At 44.6% G+C, this 17,830-nt stretch overlaps 2 protein-coding genes across 2 annotated transcripts; both read left to right on the top strand.

Annotated features, from left to right (window-relative positions):
- The first annotated feature begins 311 nt into the window (after positions 1-311).
- Positions 312-3,284, top strand: LOC130383988 (inactive phospholipid phosphatase 7-like). Its single transcript, XM_056591940.1, has 4 exons — positions 312-557; positions 1,273-1,598; positions 1,969-2,150; positions 2,243-3,284. Exons 1-4 carry the CDS (start codon positions 391-393, stop codon positions 2,447-2,449), a joined length of 882 nt encoding a protein of 293 aa, XP_056447915.1. The 5' UTR covers positions 312-390; the 3' UTR covers positions 2,450-3,284.
- Positions 3,285-3,820: 536 nt separating this feature from the next.
- LOC130384220 (WD repeat-containing protein 5-like) lies at positions 3,821-16,868 on the top strand. Its single transcript, XM_056592327.1, has 13 exons — positions 3,821-4,221; positions 4,676-4,784; positions 6,057-6,130; positions 6,217-6,306; positions 6,567-6,656; positions 11,634-11,717; positions 11,795-11,850; positions 12,012-12,058; positions 12,193-12,268; positions 12,501-12,534; positions 15,465-15,539; positions 15,815-15,902; positions 16,011-16,868. The coding sequence occupies exons 1-13, from the start codon at positions 4,150-4,152 to the stop codon at positions 16,109-16,111; spliced, it is 996 nt and encodes a 331-aa protein (XP_056448302.1). The 5' UTR covers positions 3,821-4,149; the 3' UTR covers positions 16,112-16,868.
- Positions 16,869-17,830: the final 962 nt, after the last annotated feature.

Genomic DNA, 17,830 nt, shown 5'->3' with positions numbered 1-17,830 from the left:
TTATGTAACAGTATATATTGTGTTGTAGTGTAATTTTTTGCTGCCATGGTTATGCCTTGTAAAAGCTATGCTTTTCCAGTGTCAAGCAGCAGCAGTCTAGAAGAACAGCTGGGGGTTGGTTCTGCAGAAAAGGGCCACGATGTCTATTTTTAACACAGCTACTCCGAGAGAGTCACATTCTGACTCTCTCTCTAACCCCCCCCCCCCCCCCCCGATTTTCTCCCTCCCTCTCCATTTTCCCTCTCAGTCTCTCTTCCCCCCTCCTCTTGCTTGTTCTCTCTCCCCCCCTTCTACTTAACTCTTCTCTCTCTCTCTCTCTCTCTCTCTCTCTCTCTCTCTCTCACACTCACACTCACACTCACAGTCACAGTCACAGTCACTGATACCACCATGCCGGCCTCGGCCCGTCATCGGTCCCGGGACAATGTCCTCAACCGTCCAGAGTTCCTCTCCCTGAACCAGCCCCCTGGAGCCTCTGGTCCAGACAGCCGACCCAGGGCTCGACCTCGTACCACCTCCCCAAAACAGCCGCAAAGCCAGGAGAACGGAGCCTTCAGGTAAGTAGGAACCCACAGCCAGCTGCCCGCCGTAGTGCTGCGGCTGCTCCCTGCTTCATGATTCCAAACTTGGAACGGAGGACAGGAGTAGAACCTGGTTTACATGGCATGACTCCCAAGGCAGAGGCCCGGAGCTTTTTGTGTTACAGCATTTTTGCTAGAGCTCTTACCCTACTAGGGCACACTCTGGGTGTGATGGGATTGTATATCGCAGAGAAATTGTGTGAAATTCAAAGAAAATACAACTAAATAATGGCACGATGGGTGACAGCAGGGGAAGACAGACAGGTGGATAGAAAAATGTTACAAATAGCAGCAGAGATTGAAGGGAGTAAATTATTGCACAGGAGAAAGGAAAGATAGAGAAAAAAGGTTAATAATGTTTAGTTGTTGATTTAGGTTAATGAGGAGTCTGTACTCTCCTTGTTGTTCTGCTCCTAGTGGTCTCTCCTCTCCTAGTGGTCTCTCCTCTCCTAGTGATCTCTCCTCTCTCCTTGTTGTTCTGCTCCTAGTGGTCTCTCCCCTCTCCTTGTTCTGCTCCTAGTGGTCTCTCCTCTCTCCTCGTTGTTCTCCTCCTACTGGTCTCTCCTCTCTCCTTGTTGTTCTCCTCCTAGTGGTCTCTCCTCTCTCCTTGTTGATCTGCTCCAAGTGGTCTCTCCTCTTTGGTGACCTGCTGATGGTGCTCTTCCTCTCTCCTTGATTGATCTGCTGCTAGGGGTGCGCGGCAGGATGTTCCGGATGCAGGAGCTGGGGGGTCAGAGGGCGGAGCGAACGAGTCCCAGCCTTCGGAGCAGGACTGCATGCAGCTCAACCCGTCCCTGGGAGGCATCGCCCTGAACTCCCTGCTGGCCATTGACATCTGCTTGTCCAAAAGGATGGGGGTGTGTGCGGGCCCCCGGGCCGCCTGGTTGTCCATAAACTCCCTGGTGGTCCTGCTGGCCTTCAGCGGCCACGCCGTGCCCTGGGTGTTGGGAACGCTCATCAGTCTGTACCGCAGCAACACACTGGCTGGACAGGAAGTGCTGGTCAACCTGCTGCTGGGTGAGAGACTCACTGACATGCAGATACACAGAGGCATGCATGCACATGCGCACACACACACACACACACACACACACACACACACACACACAGAAGTGTGTGTGTGTGTGTGTATGTTCATCTTATCTTATTGTATCTTACCCACAGAGAGGAGGAGAACATTCTAAAGTAGTTGCACCTTTGTAGGAATGAGGTCATCTTCCTTCTTAGACACTCTTATTTAAACTGTCAGCAGTGTGCAGCTCTCATCCATTGTGTCTGTTAAACAGTCACTCAGAGTTGCTATGCTGTCACGCATGGGGATGATAGAAGAGGCCCCAGCGGTGCACAAGCTGAACTCCCACTCTGACATGCACCTTTTGTCTCACAGCTCTGGTGCTGGACGTTCTGACCGTCGGCGGCCTGCAGAAGTTGGTCAAGCGCAGAGGACCATGGGGTTACCAGCCGGGGTTCTTTGACTACATCGCCATGGATACGTATTCATTCCCCGCCGCCCACGCCAGCCGAGCCGTCTTGGTGGCGGGGTTCCTGCTGAACCACTTGGTTCTGGCGGTAGGTGGTCATGTCCGCTAAGGCGTGCTGGTTAAGCTAATGAGTCTCATGTGTAGTAAATCCCCTTCCCCCTCCCCTGATGTGCTCCCCAGGTTCCTCTGAGGATCTTGCTCTATCTCTGGGCCTTCCTGGCAGGGGTGTCCCGCGTTCTGCTAGGGAGACACCACCTGTTTGACGTGGGCTGCGGTTTAATCCTGGGGTATCTTCAACTCCACCTGGTAGAGAATGTGTGGCTTGACTCTGACACCTGTCAGACAATCATCTCCATCAGCACACTTAACTGGGCTCAACTCATTTAGCAGCCCCGCCGACCCCGCCAGATGGTGTCACCCTGGTTCGCACAGCTTCTGTCTACACTACAGTGCTTCTGCTTTGGACTTCTTGAGACTTCTTTAGACTGGTTCAGGGCTGTGATCTCAAGGGGGTCTAGTTTGATTAGGAGTGGGTCTGGGTTAAGTTAGGTCCAGTAGAAGCAGAACACGGGTTTTGTAGAGCTCTTAGTGTTAAATAAAGCATGCAGCTCTTCAACGTTGCAGAAGTATGGAACTTAAAGGTGCTGTAGGTTTTTGAGGGCTATAATTTGAGGGTAATCCACAATTTGTAACCATCTGTCTGCTATGAGTGAGTGAAGTTCTCTGTGAGAATATATCATTTCTGGTAGAATGCGCCTGTATCATCAAATTCTGACGACAGCTCGCTAATTTATGATCAACCAGGGAATCTCTTCCCTGATTGGAATCCACCTTGCCTGTCAATCACAGGTCCACAGGTCCACCACTTGAATACTGAGAAACCTTCAAAATCATGCAGTCTTCTGTCCTCTCTTGTCAAATCTCACTTACAGCAGCTTTAAAAGATGGCAGCATTAAGCCTAACATATATTCAGGTATTTTTAAGTACTTACATAGGTAAACTCCTATATTTTTCCAACACAATGGGAACAATTATTTACTATTTACACATTTTGTTCAGGAAATAACCTGAAGTACCTAAAGAATAATTAACGCACAGAACAACAAACGCATCTTCCCCAGAGTCGTTCTTCCAGAACGTCTCTTCAATGTGTTTACATTTATGAGAGTGAGAGAGAGAGAGAGAGAGAGAGAGAGAGAGAGAGAGAGAGAGAGAGAGAGAGAGAGAGAGAGAGAGAGAGAGAGAGAGAGAGAGAGAGAGAGAGAGAGAGAGAGAGAGAAAATAAACATGTGCCTCCATTTGACTGAAATAAACAAAATCCATACAACCTTCCATTCAACCATTGTCCATTTACTTATGGTTTGCATACACAAATGCTGAAAACAAAACCTCTTCTTTTTTATCTGCATCCAGTTGTTTGTAGTACTTGCATCTTAGAGATGTTCAATAAAGGGCTTACCCATCAAAAACAAACATAAGTGTTTAGAAAATAAATATGAATATGCTATAAAGTTATATAAAGTTATGTTAACCATAAAATATTGAAAACATAAACCTCAGATCAGAACCTTCTAGAATGGACACAGCTCAAAAAACAAAAAGTTTTCTTTCTTGCTGCAGATGCATCAATATCATTTGTAAACCTATGATTAGTATTTGTCTGATTAGGAAGAGCTCGTACATTCATCCAAGTGAAGAGAGTTTTGCCCATGGTATGACCCTTACCAGTTGCCTTATGACGAAAACATTAACTTCGCGCATACTCAGTGTGTCTGCGCAGCACATTCTGGTGTTTAGCTAGTTGGGCCACACACGTCTGGGGCATTCTATAGCCGTTACGAGTCGAGCATCATAAGGTGATTCGTCAAATATCTTCATAAATCACAAATAATATCTGGTTACACTCCCTAAATATAGAATTCGTACAATACTATAATACTTGGGCATTGTTTGCTAGCACATAGTTAGCAACACTGTCGAGTATCGTTAGCTTTCTGTGAGCACAGCCACTAGGTGGATCAAGAAAAAAACGCGTCGTGTAAAACGCCATTACGAACTGCTTCATCAGTGTGTCAGCCTAGACACGATGGCGACAGAAGAGAAGAAGCCGGAGACCGACAACATTAAACATTGCTCGTCGTCGGGATCTGGCAGTAAGGTGCGTTAGCTCGTCGAGGTAGCATACTTTGACACTAGCCACAGGGCTGTCAAACAGCAAGACAATCACTGATGTGTTCTTCTGTTTAGAAGGCAGGCACTTCCTGACCTACAACGTGAATAGCTTCAGAAATAGTCCTAAAGTGTGATTGTTGTTGTATACGATATACTTAGCTAGGTGTTGAAAAACGCTTCCTCTGGTCAACGTGGAGAACACGTTGTGATATCAGGGCTCTCTCAGGATAAACTTTGCTTTGCTTAGTTAAACGTGTAAAAGTCAGTGGTCATGTTTCGTCTTTTTGCTATTCTACAATGACCTATGTTTTACATGTGTTGGATGTCTTTGGTGTATTGTTCTAGGATTACCAGTATACAGCATCTCGGTTAATATTGTCATAATACAGTCAGTATTGTTCCATGTGGATTGACATGTGAGGATTCCTTTGTATTTTCAGTCCAACCCAGCCAAACCAAACTATGCTGTGAAGTTTACATTGGCCGGACACACCAAGGCTGTCTCCAGTGTCAAGTTCAGCCCGAATGGAGAATGGCTTGCCAGCTCGTGTAAGTCCTTCCTCAAGCGACTGCACTGTGACAAGAAGCACAGACCACATGTGTGTGAAAATCTGCATGGCATGTCATCCATGACAACCCTGCATCCAATACATCTCCTTGACAACCCTGCATCACATGTCATGACAGCGCCTCGTAACTAAGCACATCAATCAACACTTTTGGCCGTGCAGAGACGTTCCTTGATTCGCTGATTTTCGGTTTCACAACCAGTTTAAACACGCCGAGTTGCACCTGAGATGGACCAACTCAGAAGTGGGGCCACAGCGAGCCCGACCCGCCCATTAGTGGGCTGCGGTGATGTTGTCCCTGGTTGCTGTTTGGAGCGAGAAGTGATCTCAAATTATAGGAATGTCGTATATATAATATACATTTGCAATATACCTATATGTTGGTTCCTAAAAGTAAAGGGTTATGAGGGTTTAGATAGAAAAGTACTGCAGAGGTCATGGTTTGACGATATGTTCTTGAAAAACCAAATAGCTTGTGGAAATAGGACAATAGGACATTTATTTTGGATTAGTCTTCGTCTAAAGACTGAACATGTATATACACACTATATTGCACACTATTAGACATGTTTTCCACATGTTTTTTCCCTAATATCAAGGTCATCATGTGGCACTCAAGGGAATATGTGTGAAACTTTATCTAATGTGTGACCAAGGGAGCAAAAAAGGTCAAACTGAATTGTCAGAATCATTGCGGATATTTTGTGTGCGTTGCTGTCCGTCTGAAACCACCCAGATATATTTCATGTCTCTAAAAACGAATCAATCCCATTTTACTGTAAGCCATGACATAAAACGGAATATGCAATAAGTGTGTGTGTTTTTGTTTCATCGAGACAAGTGCTTGACCAGTTAAAGACACACCTTCAAGCGGCTCCCCTGGTCGTAAAGGAACTGCAAACAGTGCCTGGCTGCTGCGCCTAGTCTGCCGGGCCATAGTAGTAGTGTGGACAAATGCCACTTGTCAACCCTGCATCCACATGCCACCTCAATGTCAACCCTGCATCCACATGCCACCTCAATGTCAACCCTGCATCCACATGCCATCTCAATGTCAACCCTGCATCCACATGCCATCTCAATGTCAACCCTGCATCCACATGCCATCTCAATGTCAACCCTGCGTCCCATGTCGGCTCCTTCATCACTCACTATCACATAGTTTGTTCAATTTTCAAACAGGTGAATCTAGTGAATTTGGAAAGATGATCCCCATGAGATTCTCTAAGTGTGGTTACATCCCTTTCTGTAGCGGCGGATAAGCTGATAAAGATCTGGGGAGCATACGATGGAAAGTTTGAGAAGTCCATCGTCGGTCACAAACTGGTAAGGAGTCCAGTTAGCTCCACACCGGCACTGTTCCAGTCCAGGTGTCCTAACGAGTCTTAAAGCGGGTCTTAATGTGTGTTCAGGGTATTTCTGATGTGTCCTGGTCGTCTGACTCCAACCTGCTGGTCTCTGCCTCGGACGACAAAACACTCAAAATCTGGGACAACTGCTCTGTAAGGCACACAAAATACACATTGCCGAAATACAAATGCATGCATTGAGTTCTCAAATGACCTCACACACACAGCATATTTATTCATGAATTCTAAACACAAGTAAATGCACGCAGGCATTTATTAATTCTATACTCACTCACTCACTCACTCACTGACGCGTGTGCTAATATTTGGAATGGCATCCTGATCTTTGAGCTAAAACTCTTGCTAGTTTACAGCTAATGACTTAAAGTCTGTCTGTTTGCCCGTGTGTCCAGGGAAAGTGTCTGAAGACGTTAAAGGGACACAGTAATTATGTCTTCTGCTGCAACTTCAACCCACAGTCCAACCTGGTGGTTTCGGGTTCGGTAAGTCCTGTGTTAAATACCGTATTTTCCGCACTATAAGGCGCACTTAAAAGCCTTTAATTTTCTCAAACGACAGTGCGCCCTATAATCCGGAGTGCCTTATATGGCGAACACACAAACACTTAGGCCCCCTCCACATGGAGCCGAAATGGGCGAAAACAATCCGGTTTCTTTTTATGCGGTTCAGGGATATCCGTAAAGACGGAGTCATTTCGAAACCGCATCGAGCTGTAGAAACACTAGTAAATATTCAAGGCGCTGGTTCTCCACAGAAAAAAGTGGAGCGCATCAAGCCTGCGCGCTGTATACAAACATTAAGTCACGAGGAGATTCAACCTTTTAAATTGAGCAGAAATACTTTTTAATGTACAGTTAGGAATTACATTATCAAGGGGCATTATTTAAAGATACAAAAAGAATACAAAAAAATAATAAATAAAAAATTCAACGCAACTCTGACGTCCCCTAGCTGGTGGGGGGCTAATGCCATAATCGTTTGCGTTTCATGCGTCCACACGAATCCTAACAAACGTGCGAATTCGGGCACCGGATTCGCCGGCTCCGTCTGGACGGTTGGCTGAAACGCACAAGACTTATGCGGTTTCACCAAAAAATCGGCTTTGTGTGGACGGGTCCTTAGAAGGCGAACACACGTTCACCAAGACGGGGAGACGGCGCCGGGTGACATACGCCACTATCTGCCAATGGATCGTGGATGCCTGGGCTGATATATCAGTCTCAACTGTGGTTCGAGCTTTCACAAAGGCAGGAATAATCACTGAACTGCCAGGCAGCAGTGACACTGACTCGGATAATGACGAGGGGGAGCCGGGCATGGTGGATGCCGTACTCGCCCAACTGTTCAATTCGGACACTGTAGAAGAAGAATTCGAGGGATTCGTGGACGGGGAATTAACTGAAAAAGTGAGCTTTACGTGTTATACGTAACTGAACAATGTTGAGTTATGCACTAACGTTTGAATTAGCGGTATCAGACTGTTTCTTTTACGTGTTTACAACTGAACAAGGCACGGAGGTATTGTTAATATATGAGGAGCTCTTTTCCAAAACGCTATAAATCCATTTGTATAGTTTTTAGGATAATTACATTTTTTACCTTGACCCACATATTTTGTTAATATTCAATTTAACCTGTTAAAATGGTTTGTTGACTCAGTTTGAACATGTTGTACAATGATTTTTAAATCAAACCACAACATTGTTGATTATAAATTCAAATATATATATTTTTTTTCAAAACGCTATAAATCCATCAATTTGAAAAAGGAAGCTGTAAATCAATTGATGGTTCATGTATTTTTATTTTAAAAACAAGAGAAAATACAACATACGATATCATCATCTCACACTATAAATTAATATAAATAAATAAATAACCGCCAAATAAAATAAATAGTAACAAACTAAATAGTAAAATAAATACAATTTCACGTTTATTGTCCACCACATATAATAAAAACACACACATACAAATACCACTAATTAATAAAAATACAACAATGTAAAAAATAAATTCATATCATTTAATAACGCATTTAGGCTAATAGTCATTCAGTGCCGAACCTGTAAAAAGTAATGATAGTATTGATAATAAATTGATTAAATTAATTTGAGTCTGTGAGAGGACACAGAGAGAGAGAGAGTGAGAGACAGAGAGATTCATCACTTGCGCATGAATCACTCTGCATCTTCATCACTCTGGCCTGCATTGTCAGTCACCTGATACAGTGCATCGTCATAAAAAGCCCTCACCACATCAGACACACCCATTGCTCCTAATAGTGCCAGCACATCGCACTTCTTTGCGCCTTTCACAGAGGTCTGCTTTGGAAGTAACGCAGGTTTCAGGTCAGCCCATCGCTTGCCCCGCTTTAATACGCTATGGAAACAAGGCTCCCCATTGTAAGCCATCTTTAAACCAACCTTGTTGGTACTCAAATCAAGTATGCGTGCTTCGCTGATTTTAAAGCTCCTATTTGACTTAACACACACTTTTGTGGCTGACCTGTAATCAAACGCCTTCCAGTCTGTGCCATAAACGTGAACGTTGCCGAATTGCTGCAGGATGGCATGGTATTCCTGTGGTAGCAGAATTGTATCAATTTTCCTGATCTTCTGCTCAATTCTGCCAAAGACTCGGTCTGCTGGGAGATAGCTGTGACCCCTTACTGGAAAAGTGTACTCTATGCCAAGGTTGGGAAAAGACTGGCGAAGTTCCATGAGCATGGACACCATGTTTTTGTTTTGCCCGTAACATGAGTCACTGAACAGCCGAAGTCCCCTTGACCTGCTGACTTTGTGCCGAAGTCGAACCTTGAGGCAGTCACTCAGCGCGGATGCAATCATGTTACTGTCCTTTCTACCCTCATTTTCCTGCCACACGTAGAGATGGACATCATCTTTTGTCTGGTGACTCTTCTCTCCGTGGTGCACAACCACACCAAACAGATACAGGTACATCTGCCGTGAGTAATAGGCCTGTCCTATTGAGGTTTTTGGAAGGACCATGTTTTGCATCATATCGAAACAGAGGGTCACATGATCTTCAGCAACCCTGCCTAACAGGTCATAAAACACACGAGCTCTGCGACGATGCAAGATGAATGATGCAGATTCCATCTTCTTCTCAGTCTCGGTTAGGTTTGGATCTTTCATCCTGATCTTAAACTTGGAACAATCAGAGCATGCATCTGTAGCTGGGTGACCGAAGCCAAGATTGAAATCCTTTGAGAACACTGAATAATAGAGGGAGTAGCTGGTCTGAGCATGGTTCTGAGCCTCAAAGAGCTTATGCATCTTGTGCACATTCTGGTCACTGGGGAGATACTTGCGGCCTGGTGCTCCTCTCCGCCCATAATGGCTGGCCCTGCAGGTGAAAGACTGGATGTGCTCAACAATGAGTTGCCTTCTCCTGCTGTGCTCCTCACTGTGCCGTGCACCACCTCTTCTCTCTGGGCGAGCCTCAGCAGTCTCGGCATAATATTGAGCCACCCGGGACACACGGTCTTTGCTGATGCCTGTGAAAGTAATTATTTAGATTGTTAATACAATGATTGGAGCCAGTGGCGGTTTTAGGTACGGGCGAACCAGGCAGCCGCACGGGGCGGCATATGTGTGGGGGGCGCCAAGTAACATGGGGGGCTCCACGAGCAGTAAAAAATAAATTGCGCTGCGTAGCGGTTATCAATGAAGTACTACATAACATTGTGTTGGGAATAGGTATTTTGGCGCCCCCTCTGGCTGCAGGCGCACACCTGCTCGTTGAGAAGGTGCCGTGCGCAGACGGAATGACCCCCCCCCCCCCCCCCCCCCCCCCCCAGGGGAGCAACACGCGCACCTAACTCTAGCCCGGGAGAGGAGCGACATGCGCGCCTCCTTTCCATGTCAGTAGGCCTCCTTTCCATGTCACGTATTTACAGCAAAATATAATTTTGTCTAAGGCAGAAACCTACAAAACGGTATTAAACTAGACATTTCTAAAAAACGAAATTGTACTCACCAAGCACTTTAATGAAGCTTGCCTTGCAAACGGGCACCTTCTCCGGGTGACTGCCGCACAAGAGACTGTATTTAACCGATATTTTCCGGTCTTTTCGCTTGTTTACGTCCTTGATTTTCGTACGCCGCCTGTTCACTTTCATTATGTCCAGGAGATCAAGTATGGCCCTGTCCTGGTCAACCTTGTTTGGTTTGTTATAAAACTTGTTAAAGTTCATCATCAGGTCGTCCGGTGACAGCTTCTCGGCCTGACAGGTCGCAGTAGCCGTGTGTTGACATCCAACAGTAGGCGTTAACCCGCAACCTGAGTGACGAACCTTCTTTTCTAGTTGTTTTTTGTGGTTTTCTTTGTCCAGTCTGCGTTTTCTACCCCCGGGTGTAGGTCTCACTGGCTCATCCTGGCCATCAAACGTGTTATCATAGTTTGAACTCATTTTGAAGACTGAGACGGAATGAAACCGCCACTGAAGTCCGTTCACGATACACACACACACACACACACACACACACACTCTACCCCGGGAAAGGAGCAACACGCGCATCTAACTCCCGGGAAAGGAGCAACACGCGCATCTAACTCCCGGGAAAAGAGCGACACAGACACAGACACAGACACAGACACACACACACACACACACACACACACACACACACACACACACACACACACACACACACACACACACACACACACACACACACACACACACACACACACACACACACATTATAGTTTGAACTCATTTTGAAGACTGATCTGTGTTCGATTGCCTAGAACGCTAACCGAATTCAGATTGGTCGAGAGGATATATCGCATTTAGGCAAAAAATAGGTTTGGCGCTTGTCGTGGTTTGGAAAAAAACGGCATCTTGTGATACATTTTAAACAAGTAAATATAGCGATTTTGCATTCAACGTTGATGGAGCAGTGAATAGGTTCAGTACACAACAAAATGGCATGACAAACTCATTTTTTTTAAATTTGGCGTTTATCGCGTTTTGGAAAAGAGCTCCTCATATGCACATTAACGTTTGAACATCGTTACCATGGGAGTGAACGGATTTGTCGGAACGCTTAATAAAGTTTGACTTTATCTGACTGTTTTGTTGACATTCCCTTTAGCACAGCTCCATCTAGTCGATGCATAACGCAACCCCAGTCAAACGTTTGACTGCAGTATCTTCTATTCTATGAGCCTTATAATCCGGTGCGCCCTATATATGAAAACAGTTCTAAAATAGGCCATTCATTGAAGGTGCGCTTTATAATCCGGTGCGCATTATAGTGCGGAAAATACGGTACTACTAAACTACTCATTAACCTGTCCTCACCAAACACCACTCACAACGTGTCATCATATACGACATCTAATCAACAAGTACTCGTAAAGCCAGCCCTATAAATATGCTAGTCTGAATGATCCATCTTGTCTCAGCGTCTTTGCTTGTGTGCTTGTAGTTTGACGAGAGTGTTCGTATCTGGGACGTGAAGACGGGGAAATGTCTGAAGACTCTTCCGGCACATTCTGACCCTGTCTCAGCTGTAAGTCGGACCACTGACTCCTACGAAGCATTTTTGCTCTGTGTATTACTCTATTAAGGATGTGTGTTGGTCCCCAGGTCCACTTCAACAGAGACGGTTCGCTCATCGTTTCTAGCAGCTATGATGGTCTTTGGTACATTTATTTACTGACACACCTATGGGCACACACACATTCTGACTGAATTCTATGTTTTATGAATATTCCTCTAATAGTATAAAGGTAGCCTTCCATCAAAAAATCTTGATTCAACCTTAGCTACGCTTCGGATTCTAAACCAATCTACCTGTTTCTAGCCGTATCTGGGACACCGCTTCAGGACAGTGCTTGAAGACACTAATTGGTGAGTAGTGGGGATGTATGCTATATAAACATGACGCATATATGCTTTTACATGACATAGAGGATTTAATGGACTGTAACATGACCTAGATGTCTAGTTTATAGATCTGGCAACCATTGTGCTGTTTCCTCTAGACGATGACAACCCTCCGGTTTCGTTTGTCAAGTTTTCTCCCAATGGGAAATACATCCTGGCTGCTACTCTTGACAAGTCAGTATTAAAACATAAGTTTGCCCCAATTATGGAAAGTGGCAAATGCCTTTCATCAAAAAATTATCCAAAGAAAGTAACATGAGATTTCTCTATGTTGCTCGAAAGTTTGAGCCAAATCTTGCATATCGCACCTTTTAATAATGAATTCTAGTTGGTTTTTGGTTGCTAGCTAGGTGAGTTTTGATGTGAGTAGGCGTACAGCTGTCTGATACTCTGTTGTGTTTCACAGCACATTGAAGCTTTGGGACTACAGCAAGGGCAAGGTACGGCCTGTCTGCATGTCGTCATGTCTCCCTGTTTGTGTGTGTGTGTTTATGTATGTGTATGTATTAGGGGTGGAACGGTTCACAAAATCCACGGTTCGGTTCACGGTTTTCGGTTCGGTTCGGTATATGTTGATTATTAGGAAAATCGATTATGTCTTGTATAGTCAAGTTAAAACTGAAAGAATGAAGCAGTCTGACATTTGATACATCATTGTGACAGTCTTAGGTTGAGATTCTGGCACTGCAAGAGAGGAGACATTGCTAGTTCCAACATGTGCTTCATTTATTTGGTAAACAGAACTCAAAACTCAAAACTTTCTCTTGAACTGAAAGTGCAGTGTTTGAAAAACAATCAAAGAAAAATAAGGCTGGATTTCTTACAAACTTAAAGTGCCACTGTGTTATCTCAAATAACAAAATAAATAATCCAGTAAATAATCATCAATATAAAATATAGCATAAACCAAACTAACACATACTGCACTGCTTAAACAACAAGGCTCTACTCATTGTATTCTCATGTTCTTCTGCAAGAAGATCAGTTTGTCCACATTCTCTACCAAAAGACGAGATCTACTTGCAGTTACAATGTCTCCTGCTGTAGAGAAAACTCTCTCACTTGGTACAGATGTACCTGGGACTGCAAGGTAACGTCGAGCCAATTTAGCAATATGAGGGTACTTGTGCTCGTTGCTTCTCCACCATGCAAGTGGATTTTCATCCACAGGAATGCATCCTGTGAGCCTGTATGCCATGACCTCCTCCTCAGTGATCTGGGACAAAGTCTTGGTGGTTCCCTTCTCTGATGTAAAGAGCTCTCCAAAAAGCTCTGCCATGACAGATTTTTTCTGAGGAGGAGATTCTTTTGATGCCTCTGGCTCTCCAGCTGAGGATGAACTGGCCACCTGGGCTTCTCTGGGTTGAACCTGCATGATAAAATGACAAATAGTATGGTAGTTTTAGAAATATTGATAAAAACAAACACTCTCATAGCAGCAAAGACACTAAAACTATATGCTCTACTGTACACTGAGAAAATACAATAAATGCAAAGGCTCAAGTATTCTGTTTAGTTTTTAAAAAAAGAGAGAAATTGTAATTATGATAAAAACACATAAAATTTAGTACTAATTACAGAATAAAAAACAATACCTGCTCTTCAATTTCCATGATCTCTCTGGTGAGAACACTGTAGATTTTCTGAATAGTCTTCTTCCAAGTAGGGCAGGGACTTTAATCTTGGATCCAGGGCTGTGCTTCTGTGCAGATAGTCCTGAAGATCAGGGTCCCCGTATCTGTCTTTCAGGTTAGTGATGGCTGCCTTAGCATCTTTGATGGTGGCGCTGTCCTCTTCACTGGGTGTCATGGATTTCAGTATCATCTTCTGCAGAGGGATGATCATGGACACTGAAGGGGATGTTTCTGTGCTCATGAGTGTTGTTACATTCTTCAGAGGTTTGAGAATCTTGGTTAGGTCCTCTGCCAGTTTTACCTCACTGTCAGTCAAAACAGCAATATCTTTGACACTTTTCCTAACATCTTTGTCCATCAGAGCAGAATAGATGGAAGCTTGCTGCTCCAAATAACGCTCCAGCATGTCATATGTTGTGTTCCAACGAGTTGGGACATCATGAATTAGTTTGTGAACTGGCAATTGCAGCATCTCCTGTTTAGTTTTTAAGGCGTGGGTGGCTGTTGTGCTCCGATGGAAAAATGCCACCACTTTCCTCATCTTCCCCAGGAGCCGGGATACCTGATTTATTGAGACTGCATTCTTGGCTGCAAGATTAACAGTATGTGCAAAGCAGCCAATTTGTGGCCCCAGTCCAGCTGTTGCATTGACTGCATTCACCATATTTTTTGCATTGTCTGTAGTAACAGGGATTGTGCTGCTGCCCCTCTGCAACTTCCATTCTGTCACTGCTTCTGTCAGTGCTTCAGAGAGATGCTCGCTAGTATGGCTCTCATAAAGGGGGCGCGTCTGTAAAACGGAGCTTTTCATCTCCCATTCTGAGGTAATGTAATGGACAGTCACAGTCAGGAAACTTTCAGTAGCCCTGGAGGTCCAGCCATCACTAGTTAGCGCTACTGATGCTGTGTCAGACAACTCTTTAACAATTTCTTGTCGGGTCTCTTCATAAAGTGCGGGTATTACCGTGTTGCTGAAGTGTTTGCGGGAGGGGATTTTATATCGTGGCTCCAGTGCTTTAATCATGTGACGGAATCCCGCACCCTCCACCACGGAATAAGGCTGCATATCTTTGGCGATGAAATATGCCACTCCTTTAGTTATGCATTTCGCCCTGTCTGACTCGTCACCGTATGCCTGTTTAAAAGCTGCGGGGAGTAGAAGTTGTCCTTTCGCCTCTGCCCCTTTCCCCCTTGCACTGCCAATTTTCTCACTGGGATGATGTCTCCGCAGGTGAGCCGACATGTTGCTTGTGTTGCTATTAACATACACAACACGCGTTGCACAATGTTGGCAAACTGTGGCACTTTTGTCGACAATTTTCTTGCCGCCGTCATCGTAGGTCACTCTGAAAGCAAAATGCTCCCATACAGCAGACCTATAATGTGCTGCTGGCGCGTCTTCCAGCTCCTGTCCTTTCCCACACGCCATCCCCACACAACTCTCCACAACTAATTTTCATCTGCTGCCGCCTAGGTTGCTTTGCTACTTCTTCTTGTTTACTACTGGCGGTTGACTTTAGGCGCAGTACCGCCACCTTCTGCTCTGGAGTGTACACGCTTCGCCTATGAGAAAAAGGAGCAGTGCATGAACCGAACGGAACACACGCGAATTGAACCAAGACAGTCGAACCGAACGGTTCGGAGTGTTTTCATAAACCGTCCCATCCCTAGTATGTATGTGTTATCTAAACCGTGCTGCTCCTATAAAGTACTAACATCCTCTTCTGTTCCACTAGTGTCTAAAGACGTACACAGGACACAAGAATGAGAAGTATTGTGTCTTCGCCAACTTCTCTGTCACTGGCGGCAAGGTGTGTATATGTGTCTGTGTTTTTTAAAGAGATCAAATGATATGATCAAGTTCCTGTGAAACCTTGTTTGAGAAATTGTAAATGAGTGTAAAGTTCAGGGATGAACTCGTGTGACTTGAAGACAGCCACGTTCAGCCACCTGTTCGTTTTTGTAAAACCTTACTGCTGGACAACGAGCAATCCTCCAAGCTGTTGGCGTCAGATCAAGGGCTCACTGTGCTAGAGGCCATCCGGAGGCACTGGCCAGGCGTGAACCGGTTCACCCTGTGTTGTAGTGGATCGTGTCGGGGTCCGAGGACAGCATGGTCTACATCTGGAACCTGCAGACCAAGGAGATTGTCCAGAAACTACAGGGACACACAGGTAGGACCCCGCCGCGACCTACCTAGCCTGCTCTCCTCCTCGCTGCTTCTGCACACAGGCCTGTGTCTCACCCTCTGTCCCTCAACCTCTGTCCCTGTGTGTCTTCAGACGTGGTCATCTCCACGGCGTGTCATCCCACGGAGAACATCATCGCCTCGGCAGCTCTGGAGAACGACAAGACCATCAAACTGTGGAGAAGCGACATTTAGAGCCGCTCTGCAGTTGACTTAATGTTCGACGGACTGACGGCTGGACTGTTTGATTAACTGACTATTACACAGATTTACCACAGACTGAACTGTTTGACTGACAGCTGGATTGATTGATTTGCTTTAGGGAGGACTTGAAGAAGAATTGAGCACTTGACTGACTATCGGGCCGATTAGCTGCTGTACATAGTGGCTGTCAAAGAATGTACTTTAGAAGAATCTCTTGGCTGTGTTATCACGGCGGACCAGATGATGTTCTACACACGCTACGGAGTGTAGAGCTTTGTCCCGAATGTATCTTGGGTGTGGGTTGGTTTCTGTTAAAGGCTGAATTTATCTGGACACATCTAAGCCTCTGCACTCATCCAGCACCCGGTCCTCACGTCACTCGGTGCGCTCGTGGACCAGTCCTCCCATTGACCAGTTCCTCACGTTAACACCACCCGTTTTCTTCAGCTTTCCTTTTAATCAGTAGTTTTGAAGGTCTTATAATTGCAGTTTCTCTTCTTTTGTCTCCGCTCTTATGACACTGCTGTCATGCCTTCAGACTTCTTATTTGTTAATCTAACAGAATACTGCAGTTTATATCCAGCTTGGGAAGTCCTCTGGAACGTTCATTTTTTCCAAAACCCATGACCACAAATGGCCGCCAACACCACCATCCAACCTTAGCGTGGATTACTTTTTTGTTGTCATTTATTTCCTTGTAAATAAATATTGCTGTTTTTGCCTACGAGACAATGGTGTGGTTTGTTTACAGGTAAACATTGAGGAAAATACGAGATCCTTAGCATGGCTTTGGGTGCATAGTAGACATCTGTTTAGATCTAAAGTCGGATGGCAGAAGGGCTCAGATGAGGGAAATTGGCTGTAAAGGTTTCAAACCAACGCTGTAGAAATGCATTTATTTAAAAACGTCATCCTTTTTCGCAAATTATTTTTCTTCAATATAATTGAAACGGGACACAATGCGTATCTCGACCCCTTGCAGTTATACGTGTCCATGCTCTGTCCTGTCTCCCCAGAAGTTCTGCTAGAACAGTAGGCATGGTTACGGTGGAATGAGCACCCTACTGACATCAGGACCACGGAATCCCTATTCACCTCCCGCCACAGGCAAAAACATTTTCAGACATATCTATGTAATTGAACAGTTTAAATTAAATATTGACATATTTAAACAAAACAGGAAACCCAGCAATCAAGGCAAGCTTGGCTAATTCAAATGCAGGCTACACACCACAGGCGTGTTCTCCCCTTCGATGTATGGTTCTACCGCCACCTGGTGGACACTCAGAAGAAAAATAGGTATATTCAACTAGGTTCACACTATTCAACATTGCTGATATAAAAGTTGATTCATAGTTTTAGAAAATGACAAGTTATGGCCTATTATTATGGCCTATATATATTTAGTCTTGGAGTAAAAGTCTTAGATATGTGTGACACCAAGCGTCAGTGCGTGTCTTGTTAAGACATTCGTATATGAGTACAACAATAGTGCAACAGTCATTATTATTCATTATTTAATCCCTCAGTTAATTAATTAGTTACTCTTGCTTCCCTTGGACGTATGTATTACCTCCTTCATGTAGACATGTACAAAAATGTAATGTAATATCGTATATACATTTATAAACATATTTGATTCATCTACTTACTTACGCTTTTTCATACTATTTTGTATTTAACTTGTGACAGACCATGTTCCAGCGGGTG

The sequence above is a fragment of the Gadus chalcogrammus genome, chromosome 6 (assembly GCF_026213295.1).
Source record: "Gadus chalcogrammus isolate NIFS_2021 chromosome 6, NIFS_Gcha_1.0, whole genome shotgun sequence".
Classification (NCBI taxonomy): Eukaryota; Metazoa; Chordata; class Actinopteri; order Gadiformes; family Gadidae; genus Gadus; species Gadus chalcogrammus.
This window is presented reverse-complemented; position numbering and strand designations above follow the sequence as displayed.